Genomic DNA, 13,030 nt, shown 5'->3' with positions numbered 1-13,030 from the left:
AATTTCTGTAATTCTCGTCACATATATAAATGTAACCAATGCAACGCGCTAAGACCCTATATTTTTTATTGGTTTGCTATAGCTTGTGTACTATAAACTTCGGAAGCTATAATTGTAATGAACACTTATAAAATGGAAATTTCAGATATTTGACTGGGAACGTTTATAAATATAAAATATTGCAAACCATTTAATTTCAACAAATTCACATCAGACATTAGTACTTTTACGAAGACATAATATAAATTTAGTGACGAAATACTCGAAATGTGATTGGCGAAGAAAGAAGAATACAGAGCTAGCTAGCTCCCTGTTAAGTGAATTGTAGCTACATCTACTTGAAATTAACTTGATCATTGTGAACCTTCGATAAGACATAAAAGAAATTCCAGAATAGAATGAAGACCTAAATTGTTTGAAAGTTTGTAAAACCTTTGTTCGTAGGTTATTACTTTTTGTACCCGTTATTATTAATTGTGTTACTATTTGTATATTAAAATACTTTTGTATTAAGATAGAAACTGTGTGGATCAGTCTTGTTGGCAAATATCGTAAATTAGATACATATCGACATTTTATTTAAGCTATAAATCTAAATTACAATTTAGCTCAGATTTAGGCTATTTGAAATTTTAATACGTAACAATGTAGAACTTGTTGGATTAAAGAATTTAAGTAAATAGTTATGTTTAGTCATTACTTTGTTATCTTTCTGTATATATATTTTTTTTTCACAAATCTTTGTCTAGTACTTGTTTTTTGCTAACTGAAACTTTATACATATAAGCTCGCTAAGTGATATTTTTATGATTTCGAAAAACAAAACGTTTAACACAGATTTATCATCTTTATATCCGATTACTGTTGATGGCAAGTTGAGAAATTGAGAAAGCTTCACCCTTGGGTGAAACCAAGCAACATATTTGCCTAAGGCTAAAACAAGTAATGCTTTCGTTTATACACAGATGACAGATAGGATGAGTAATGGTTGAACTTAACGATTTAGGTAGATCCTTTATTATTTAAGAAAACTAATTAACTTATAAAGCTAAACGTTAAACTAATTGCATGTAATTTAAATATTTAAATAAGCAAATACATATCAACAGTGTATTTATTATAGAAATGAATTACTGAAAAACATATAGACATATAAAACGTAAGGAAATGCAAAACGTATCTCATGTAAATTAAATAAATGATGAAGCCAAACTTTAGTAAGTGCATTAAATGTATATTAAATCGACACTTAAAATCTCATTAAGCTAACTATTTCACCTAATTTTTTTTAAAAACTAAATATCAGATGTATATCAACTGGAGAAGTGAAAACTATCGAACTAACGAATTAGCAAAGTGTTTTACACATAAAGCGATGCATAATCGTAAAAAAGATCCACGCTGTGAAAGATCTACACCTTGTTCAAATAATAGGTAGATTAAGATATCACGCGTGATAAAAACTGACATATGTAAATAGCTTTCTTGTTAAAATTATGGTTATACTTGTAAGTTTTGGGACACATAATTAAAGCTAGACTACAATGTTGGTGAAGTTATCATATTTTGAAACTTGCTAAAGCCCCTACGATGATTTCATCATCTCATTTAAATATCCATCTATAGAAACTATCTGGTGTATAAGAACTATCCTTAGTAAGACCATCCGCCTGTACAAACACTGTCTATCCTTGTAAAATCTACATGATATGCCTGGGAACAGCGTCTGCCTATAGAACCTTAGTATCACCGTCCGCATATAGAACCTTGGTAATGCCGTTTGCCTATAGAAACACTATCAGCCTTTGCAAAACATATGTAATATACAAGTGAAAAATATAAAGTGACTATTAACACGAACTACTTTACTAAGACCTAATTTACTGTTATATACACTAAAACCACAGTTATATGTTGGTGATATATCGATAAAAGAATTACAAACTTTAGACAGTAAAAGCCTAGCACTTAACAGGTCGATACTGAGCGCTACAGTGTTTATAATATAAATTATTAGTGCTCACAGGTACAAAGGGAATATATGAGCTACAATCTGTACTTCAACAAATATCAAATGTTTACACTTACACTTGAATATGGACAGAGTACAATGTTCGCAAGTAAAACTGGGTATGGATATGCTCTAAATCTTTATAACAATGATTTATAATTTACACAAGTCAGCTCAAAACAGAAAATGTTTTGTAAAAATCTATATTCATAAATATATACTCTTGATTATATGATTATGAAAAATCCAAAATGTCGGTGATTAAGTGCTGTTATTCGTAAATACAGTTGAACATGGATGAATTAAGATATTTAGATATTAAATTCATAATTTTAACAGAATTAATTATTAAAGTTTGATTAATGATTATTTATTTTTCTCAGGAGTATATGGAAGAACCACAGACTTTTCATAACGAATCCCAAGTATACGTAAGTACAACCAGACTTGGGGGAGATCTGTATATATTAAAAGAAGACCCTCTGATATTTATAGGTACAACCGGATATGGAAGAATTACAAGACAATATGGAGGATAATGAAGGAGAAGAAGGAAGTGCTAAGTCTGAGGTGAAATTAGGTCGCCTTCAGTACAAGCTAGATTATGACTTTAATACCAGTAACGTAAGTGGTGCTTGTAATTACAACTAACAACTGATTGTTTCTATTATTCTGAATATCGTTTAATTACGCATCAAACTGAAAAAAATCTTTACGCGTAGACTTTGTTTTTTGCGGTAAAAACTACTTTTGTAATTAATTAATTACATATCTTCAAATGTAAAGAAACATGAGTAAGAACCTCTATTTCCTGTATTCTCTGATCGATGGTTGATTTTATTTCTATGTAAACTTAGCCATAGGGAGGGCCCGTTCCCGAGTATCGAAAAGGTTAAGCGACGTCGACGTAGATGACATCAAAGTTTCTTGTTGGCGGGGTAGCAGTCTCTGTAATAAGGGAAGAAACTATTATTGACAACAAGTGCAATAAATATTCGACTCGCTGTACGATCGACACTAAAAACAATAGATTTTCTCGCATAAACTTTTGTCTCTTTGCGTCTCTTTCTTTCTCCCTCAGAAACGTTTTGGCAAAGTTCCAATGATCGATTTTGCTTGTAAATGAACTTAATAGTACAGCTTACATGAAAATATATTGGTGTTCTGCGAAATAACTGTACGTAAAGGCAAATTATGAACTCGAATTTATCAAATGTTCGAAGCGCGAGTGTGATAAACTTTTATTTTGTGTTTTATTTCATGGATTTTAACAAGTTACACGTCGCCACCTATATCTCCCAAACCGACAGTAATAAGAGCCAGTCTTAAAAAAAAACAAGCAAGGATAAGGCGTACAGTCATAGTAAAAAATAAATACACAAAAGGACATGCAATATTATTCAAAAACAAAATTCAAGCAAAGCTGCACCTCTAAACTCTAACAGCGATACACCTTTTATTATAATAACACATATTAATGTGCAATAAAGCTGCATTTTTGTAGTTGCTTTAAACTTTAGGCTAGTTTAATTTAGAGTTAGTTTGAAACTAATTTATAAAGTGATATCAGTAGTAGATAAGGGCGTTGTTTTCTATTCCAACCCAAAGTTAGTTTCAAACTAAGTTATAAGGTCATATCAATAGTAGATAATGATATTATTTTGTATTTCTATCCGTTATGTAGCGACGAAATGACAGTTCACAAACTACTGCTTGACCCGTATTTAGCCGATCTTATTTTTACGTATAGTTAGCAGTGACAGTAATTCAAGCAGAAGATCTTCCAGGAATGGATATGTCAGGCACATCGGATCCTTATGTCAAAGTGTATATGCTGCCAGACAAGAAGAAGAAATACGAAACTAAAGTTCACAGAAAGACACTAAATCCTGTGTTTAACGAGACCTTCAACTTTAAGGTAAATATACTCGAAATATATTGTAAATAAACGTAAACTTATTTGATCATTGAGCTATAAATAACAAAGTACAATTCTACCTATTAATATCTCTTTAATTATATTTCCCCCTCCTCAGAAATTTGTTTATAATATGTATTGAGCAGTAATTGATTTTTCTTCAAGTTATAAATTGCTGAATTTAATTTTTGTAAATGTTTCGAACTGTCTTGATAGTGTTCATGGTAATGATAATTTATTTTGATTATTTTGTGCGATTAAGAGGTTTATTTTTTTAAGTGAAGTAATAAGCACTTTATGTATATTTCTCATTTTATGTTATGTAAGGGACACTTTAAGAAATTTTCATAACTTCATTCCAAAGCATACCTAAAAAAACCTCACTGAAAGAGTTAAATAAGTTGAACCTAATAACAAACTTACGGGCTGATGATAAGAGGTTCAACGTCCTTGTCCTTGAAAAGGATCTGCACTTTCAGCTACAGACACTTTATTCAGTTTAAAGCCGAAACGTTTACTCTGATCTTTAGCTCTAAATTGGAATGACTGTTCCTGAACTGTTCCATGACGCGGCCGTTTAGTCTATGCATGCCATCTAAACTGAAAATTTTAAATAGTATAATATATGTAAAAACGTAACACGATTTTTTTCTCGCCAGATACCTTACTCTGAAATTACTTCTAAAACTCTGGTATTCGCCATCTTTGACTTTGATCGTTTCTCGAAGCACGACCAAATAGGAGAAGTCAAACTACCTCTAAACACACTAGACTTAGCCCAGACCATCGAAGAATGGCGAGATCTTACTAGCGTCGAGGGGGAGCAAGGACAGGTAGATTGTTCTTGAGTTGTATTGTTCATTAAAAAAGTCTGTACAGGGTTCAGTTCCTTGATGAAATTTACATTTAGATGCCAAAAATAATCTCAAAATTCAATCTTAACACATAAGATATGTTTCTATTTTTATTTGACATTGCATCTAAAATGAATTTAATAGATGTTTATAAGCACCCTCGTCTGAAATACAATTACAAACAATTAAACGAGACATATCAGACATACGAGAACGAACGGTCAACAAAATCAACACAAAATTACGCAATCTTGTCATTATTTACAATTCAGGCTGTCATGGCCAGGTGGACAGGACGGTGAGTTGCAATCTGAGGGTTGCGTGTTCAGATTCCCATTTCAGTTGTTGGACGTTATAATGTGACGGTGAATCCCACTATTCGTTTATAAAAGAGTAGCCCAAGAGTTGGCGGTGGGTGGTGATGACTAGCTGCGTCTCCTCTAGTTTTTCACTACCCATTTAGAGACGGCGAATGTAGATAGCCCTCGTTTAGCTTTGTGCCGAATTTTATACGAAACACATCTACAATTTAAATCACAAATAGGACCAAGAGTTAAAACACTAAACATTTCTGAGACAAATGTTTCAGTATCTATGTTAATAAATACTTATGAATAAATCATGACATGAAATGTGATCTTAAATCTACTTGTTGTTTACTGTTTACAATTGTTTTAAAGCTCTAATGCGTCATTCATTTTTCTGTTATTCTGAACGTAAGAAAAGATTCGATACTTTGGTCTAAATGCTTAATGTTTCATTCATTATTCTAAGCAGCTATTGTAACAACGAAAATATAATATAGACTCTTAAAGCTCCATTATCATTATTTTAAAAACGATTAAGACGCTTGAAATAATAAAATGTGTGTATGGATAAATTTGATTACAATTGTGCCTAATCAAATAGCTAAAACAATGTATTATTTCTCTAGTTTATAAAAAAATATTGTGTTTCGGTAGTTACAAGTTTTTCTTTTACTAATTCATTCTGTAGTTTTCTTTCAGAATATAAGTATTCCATTGTAAAAGACACGTTAAATCCATTAATTTCTTTAGATACTATAGGTAGAATTACCTGCTTATATACTCGTTGATTTTATAACACACAATGTAGATATGGAGGTTGGTGACTTTTAGTCTTCTATCTCTCTCTTTCTATTATTCTTTCAATGTTTTCTTTATGCCTGCTAAGCTCGATGCAAGTTTCTAGAGATTAAACTTTCTGCTTGTTTTATTTCTCGTTTTTTTCAGCATTTATTCTGTGTTCTTTTTTCTTTCTGATTTTATGTTCCTATCAGGCATGCCTTTTTTGTGATTTAACATTAAACCTAGTTTGTGGATGAAACACGTTTGGCAGAAGATGTGTTGCTGAAACAATATGCTTACTTCTATGATAATGCAATTGATTTTCAAGTTTTTGTTCCTTTTTTTAAACAATTTGCTTTTGAAATTCACTCCTTGCCGTCTTGGCTACGGTTGACAACATCCACTATCGGATACTGCCTAACACCCTTTGACGCCTTGGAATGATCCTCATTGTAAGTATAACAGCCGGTTTGGCCTAATTTGTTTCACTTGAACGCTGGATTTTATTTCATTTAATAATTAATTTTGATTTAATTATGTATGGCAAATGACAGTAAACCTGTTGCTTTTGAATGTTAAAGATAAGTGTGTTTATTTTTGTTTTTTTGGAAGTAATAATAATAACGGGGTGAATACAGAGATGAAAACAATGTTTAATTATTAATTTTTTCAGAGTTAGCTCTCTGCATAGCATTTATCTAATGACTTATGTAAGAATAAAGTTTTAAGCTCCTAAACTCTTGATGTTGTATGAATAATACTCTTAAACCGTGTTGCTGATCCAGGTATGTCTTTAAATTACGAACAGTTTCTTATACAGGTCAATATTCTAAAAGCTCATAGGATCTCCTATGGTTAGTCCTTAACTCATAAGCCTAATTGCTTTAGTAATTATTGTTTATACGCCGTAATATCAGCGAAATATTTGATACCAATAGGCCTAAAAATTATTAGAAAAACACGTTAACTGCAGATTTTCTATTTTTCATTCTTCTTAATTTGTTCATCGCGGTTAACCTGTTCAGTGCCGTAGACGATTTAACTCGTCCAAGCCGATCGGTAACACAGTGCCACGGACGAGTTAATTCGTTATCAATAATACCTAACTTCAACGCTAGATGTCAGCACGATACACATATTTGACCTACTTATAAATTGTTTCACTCTCGATCCAAAATGGCGTCACGAAAAAGTTACAAAATTAAGAAGCATTAGAGTTGTATTTTGAACTTGGTTCGGAGTTGCCGTAGCAGCTGAAATACTTGGCAGTCAACAGGTTAAACATCAAAAATACTTGAAAATATCATCATACATTAATCTTTTGTTTCCCATGAGTCGCTTCCAAAGAAACCGTTCGTTCAGTATTAAAGATCATCAATTAAATAATAACATCCTATTAAACACCATTTATATATACAGTAAAATACTTCAAAAGATATGATTTAAGTGCTGGTGTGTGGCCACTCATCGTCCACTTTAAGTGACGAGGAATTCTGGTATTCTACGAAAAGCTCGTTGGGCAACGACTTGTGGAAAACTAAAGATAGATTTTGAAAGTTACATTAATGTACTTTTGATATTTAACAGCAATAGAAAAATTAAGAATAATATGAAAAATAAACAAACATCTATAGTTAACTTTATAACAAGCTCCTTTTTTGTAAGTACAAAACTATAGGCACTTCTCTTGGGCTTTACGTCTTTCCTAATGTGTTTGTGTTTATTTTAATGTTTTTATACAAGTACATGAACTACGAATAAGTTTTAATGGAAGTCAGTTAAAGTTAAAAAAAAAGAAAGAGCTGGTTTTTGTATGGATGAGCTTTTATTATTAATAATCCACTCAGAACTGAAGTACTGGACTGAGAATTCACGTTTTCTTAATGTTCAAACACGTTGCTGGGAATGATACAATAAGATATACCCAATAACCTTTGCTTACCTAATATTTGTAATCATGGCTACTAAGTTTTTGATTAATTATAATGTGTTAAAACAAATAATAAGAAAACGTGTTCCATTTGATGTTAAAAATAATGGAATATTAAACCTAAAATGGTAAGCATAATCTTTTTAGTGTTAAATGTGATACTAGGGAGACAACACAACAATGTTGTAATACAATAAAATGTGTTGTTAAAACGACAGTAAAATAAATTTAATAACTTATTGTTTAACTTGCTGTACTCATACGTTATAGTTCTTTTGCTCTACAGAGTTCAACCTCATGTAATTATGTAGCAATGCAAATATATGATTCTTCATGCACGTATCTTAATATGTCCTTTAAAATTACAACGTTAAACAACTACAATACATATGTTAAATCAACAGCAGTTTTATGACACTAAGTAGTATCTTATTGTTTGAAACTAAAATATGACGCATAATAAATACTAGAGATGTATTTATAGTGACACACACAAAAGTCTCTTTGGCGATCTTCTATATTTAGAAGGAGAAAAATACCAGAGAAAAAAAATACATTTTAATGATATTAACATGAAATATTCAACTACTAAGGAACGTTTATTGGAGCGTGTATTAAAGCCACATCTAAGGGAACAAAGCAGTAAATTATATAAGAGTAATATTCTATTCAATAAGTTTAGCTTATTTTCGTTAAAACCGCCTATAAAGGAATTGGAAGACAACATTTCTAATAACAGAAAAATACACACATAGGTTTAGAATAGTGCTTACCTGATGTTTATTAATACTGTGGTTTTGGAATTATGTAATGAAACCATTTATTTTGCTCTACTTTCAATTCTTAAAAAATAGAGGAAGTTCATAGACAACTGTACATTTCTTTTTGTTGGATCTCAAGTATAATTCCAGAAATATGTACAAAGTCGTTAATAAAATGTTCTTTACAGGAAAATAAGTTGGGAGATATTTGCTTTTCCTTACGTTATGTGCCAACAGCTGGAAAACTTACAGTCGTAATTCTCGAGGCAAAAAATCTGAAAAAAATGGACGTTGGTGGTTTGTCAGGTTAGACTTTGTACTTACAAAAAGTGTTCTTTCACAAATGTTTTAAATAATATTAAAATACTTGTCGTGTTTTACAAAAGTGTATATGTATATGGAAATAAAACAGTACATTATATACAAATTATTGTTTGGAAGAAAAGTAAGGTTAAAAATCAAGTAAATGTTAAACGCCTCATTATATGTGTATTATTTCCAAAAGGGGCCGATGACCTCATGGAGGGATCACCTGTATTAAATCCTCCCAATTTTATACAATAGTATTTTGACTGCCTGTCAGTCAGTCAGGAGATGGGCCCGGCATGGCGAAGTGTGTTAAGGCGTTCGACTCGTAATCCGAGGGTCGCGGGATCGAATCCCGGTCGCACCAAACATGTTCACCGTTTCAGCCATGGGGTCGTTATAATGTTGTGGTCAATACCACTATTCGTTAGTAAAAGAGTAGCCCAAGAGTTGACGGTGGGTGGTGATGATTAGCTGCCTTCTCTCTAGTCTTACACTGCTAAATTAGGAACGGCTAGCGCAGATAGCCCTCGAGTAGCTTTGCGCGAAATTCAAAACATACAAACAGTCAGTAGACATTAAAATAACGTCACCTCAGGTTACACGTAACGTTGCGATTTGTGTTGTTGTGACGCCAGTAAAACATACGTTTGCCATAAAAAACGAAGAGAATTATATTCTCTGTAGGCTACAACACAATATGGTATAGACCTTTAATTGCAAAAATAAAAAAAGTTACTTTTAATTCAGATTTTATTTACTCTTGAAACAGAACACTCTCGGGGACATTGTGTAAGTACGTCTAGTTATATATATATATGTATTATCACAAAAAATACGTATAAAGTATAGGTCTTTTCTTATGTTGTATTACTGGTTAGGTGATAGGTTTGAATTATACTATTAAAAAAAAAGAACAGTTACATACATTCTAAGCGACAATGGCTCGATTTAAGGAGCCGAAATTCCGAAGCCTTAATCAAAAATAAATAAATTAATTAATTAAAGAAACTGTATGTCATAATCGGACGATTAATTTTTTACTTTCAAATTTAGTTACTGTATGAGTTTAACAGAATATTCAATATGAAGCACAGGGAAATATAGATATTTAAAATATGGCGAAATGAAAAAGTACCCGTGAGTTTCTGGAAGTACTAAGAATCCATAAAGACATTTATAGTTTAAATATATGCATAAATAATTGAGTGGATATATGAATAAAAATCAACGTAGCACAGAAAGCAGAACGAAAATTTGTAAATGGGTAAGTCTAGATACTCAAACAAAGATGTTATAGATTTAGAGAGTTGATTGTATATAGAAAATTGAATGAGTGCAGAAATCGAATTCATTAATGAGAACTGAAAGAACTGACTAATCATAAACCTCTAGGTGTAATTACAAGTGAGTAAACTTTAACGAACTATTAGAATGCAAGGAAATGATAGCATATCTAAAACTGTATGAATATAAAGGTCATGACCAGGTTAGCGAACTGATTGAAGTAAAAGTAATAATGGATTAGTGAAGCTAACTTGATACGTAAAGACCTGACTATATATTGAAGATTAAATTTATGGAACTGAGAAAAAATAAATGACTAATATTATACAGTTGATAGAATGTTAGAAAAGGCAATAGTTATAAAACTTATTCAATATAAAGATTTAACTAAAGGTAGATAACTTTTTGATGTACACAACGAACTAGAAGAGAATAATTATTGAATATTAAAAATAATTAAAAGAATTTCAAGATATAAATAACTCATAAAACATACAAAATTTGATCTCAATGGAAACTCATCAACTGGATAAATACATCTTTTAATGCAAATAAGTGAACTTATAAGGAAATACGATCAGATATGAGTACATCGAACTCAGTAGTTGAAATTATTTGAACAAATGAAGGAAATAAGGTTTCTACAGTTCAGATGTTAATTCAAATATCACACGTGTTATCTTGACAAACTTTGATCGTTTTCTCTCCTTACTTTCAACTTTATCTCACGATCTATGTTCTGGTTGTAGCTAATATCTCACCTGTTAATTCTAATGCACATCCTTACGTTTTCTAACTGACTTTTGCAGATCCATATGTGAAAATAGCTTTGATGATGAATGGAAAAAGAATCAAAAAGAAGAAGACGAGTATTAAGAAGTGTACACTTAACCCTTATTATAATGAGTCGTTTACATTCGAGGTTCCATTTGAACAAATTCAGGTATGTTTTCTTCTTTTTTTCTTACACGTGTGTTTTTCATTCGTTCAATTGTTTTATTCACGTCTTTGAGCAGCTGCTTTTTTGTACTCAAACACAAAGAAAACATACATACTACACATACATCTATCTATATATGGTTGGACTGAGCATGGTCAGAATGTGATTTTGAGGATCCATGGTTCATGTCCCTTTATCACAAAAAATTTATATGATTCGAATGGTCAAATACCATTATAAACCTAAGAAATGACTGTCTGATTTCTATCTGACCTATCAGTTCAAAATTTGTGAATATACCCAGCAACAAATTGTATGCTGTATATTTGTACATGTCGGGAACAGATTATACTCATATTATCACCAGATTTGAAATTCCAGCAGCCATAAAAGCAGAAAGTTGTGTATTGCTGTTAAATATTGGCAGAAGTGTTGAATGAGTTATTATTTTTAAAGTTATCGATTGATATCTCTAAAGAAGAATATTCAGTCATTAATTTTGTTCATTTATTTTTTTTCTAAAACAGAACTTATTGTTAAATCTTGATGGTGAAACATTGAATATTCAGGAGTAATTTATTGATTAATAGAAAGTCCAGCTGATGGTGACAGTTGTTGACTACGATCGGATTGGTACATCAGACCCAATAGGAAATGTCATCCTAGGCTGTAATGCAACTGGAACTGAGCTTCGCCATTGGATGGATATGCTGGCCTCTCCAAGACGTCCAATAGCTCAATGGCATTCTTTAAAAGAGCCAACAGAGGGAGGTGATAATTAAAACCAAATGGTATGCATTTTTATTTGTTGAATATGTATGGTGGGATGACTTTGGTGATTACTGTCACGTTTCACAGACAAATTTGATGAAACATTAAGGACGTCTGAAGATAAACGATATACCATCCAATTATTGAAATTCTCTTTTTCATTTAATAAACTCAATAATTATCACATTTTAGTATTAAACAACAGCTAATACACAAATATAATACTAAACAAAATTGAAATAAAAATAATAGAATAATAAAAAGTGCTTACAGTAAACTACCAACGTTTACATAGATGTAAAGATGTTTGAATAGAGTTAGCATTAAAGCAAAATTAAACCCTACAAGAAACAATTTAAAATATAACAATTTAATAGTGGTAAAGTCTAAATAATATTTAACAGCATCCACTCAAGAATAAAAAATAGTATATCAGCAACGTAAAACTGGTGAGGATATTCGCTTTATACTGTCGAAAAGGGAGCAAGAATAAAAGTATTTAAGTAATTTTGAAATTAGAATAAGAAACATAAATTACCTTATTAAGGACAAAGGTACGTTAAAGATTTCAAAATGACAATAGCATGTAATCTTACGTGCCTAACATGAAATAAATAAAATAAAGAAGTTCAAAATACAAAAAAATAAATGTTTTCGTCTAGAAGAATAATGGTAACTAAAAATGTCAAAGTTAACAATGATAGTAAAAATGTCAAAGTTAACAATGTTAATAAAATTACAAAGTTAATAATAATAATAAAAATGTCAAAGTTAACAATGCTAATTAACAATGTCAATACTAAAATGATTTAAAATTTTTATTGCTCAAAATGAAATAAGGTATCTAAATATTCTTAGAAGTAGTACCGAAAGTTGTCCTTTTCTTTGACTATGAGAAACACACGCGATTTTAATACTTTTTTAAAATACGATATAAGTACATATCAACTTGCATACAATAATAGAAAGGTAAACTTCTTCGTGTAGAGAAGTTTAAGGACACTTAAAATTGTCAAAACACTCGCTCTTCTCTGTGAACTGAAATGTGATTTTCTAAAGTATGATGCAAGTTTTGGATTTTTTTATCGTATTTTTTTTCTGAAACGTCAGAAGCAAGTTAACAAATAAAATAACTTGCAAAATAAATTTTTCCTTACTTAAAAA

General features: G+C 31.0%; 1 protein-coding gene across 4 annotated transcripts in view; it reads left to right on the top strand.

Moving 5' to 3' along the window:
• Nucleotides 1-13,030, top strand: part of LOC143244989 (synaptotagmin-1-like) — a 39,568-nt gene that overhangs the window by 21,465 nt on the left and 5,073 nt on the right. For 3 of the 4 annotated variants that reach the window (XM_076490672.1, XM_076490665.1, XM_076490682.1), the window contains exons 4-9: nucleotides 2,507-2,635; nucleotides 3,762-3,929; nucleotides 4,589-4,762; nucleotides 8,751-8,868; nucleotides 10,965-11,098; nucleotides 11,686-11,886. In XM_076490672.1, the coding sequence (XP_076346787.1) occupies nucleotides 2,507-2,635; nucleotides 3,762-3,929; nucleotides 4,589-4,762; nucleotides 8,751-8,868; nucleotides 10,965-11,098; nucleotides 11,686-11,877 (915 nt within the window). In that variant the 3' untranslated portion in view covers nucleotides 11,878-11,886. The remainder of the gene's footprint in view (nucleotides 1-2,506; nucleotides 2,636-3,761; nucleotides 3,930-4,588; nucleotides 4,763-8,750; nucleotides 8,869-10,964; nucleotides 11,099-11,685; nucleotides 11,887-13,030) is intronic. The other variant, XM_076490693.1, reaches the window with a different exon arrangement.

The sequence above is a fragment of the Tachypleus tridentatus genome, chromosome 1 (genome assembly GCF_004210375.1).
Source record: "Tachypleus tridentatus isolate NWPU-2018 chromosome 1, ASM421037v1, whole genome shotgun sequence".
In the NCBI taxonomy this organism is placed as follows: Eukaryota; Metazoa; Arthropoda; class Merostomata; order Xiphosura; family Limulidae; genus Tachypleus; species Tachypleus tridentatus.
This window is presented reverse-complemented; position numbering and strand designations above follow the sequence as displayed.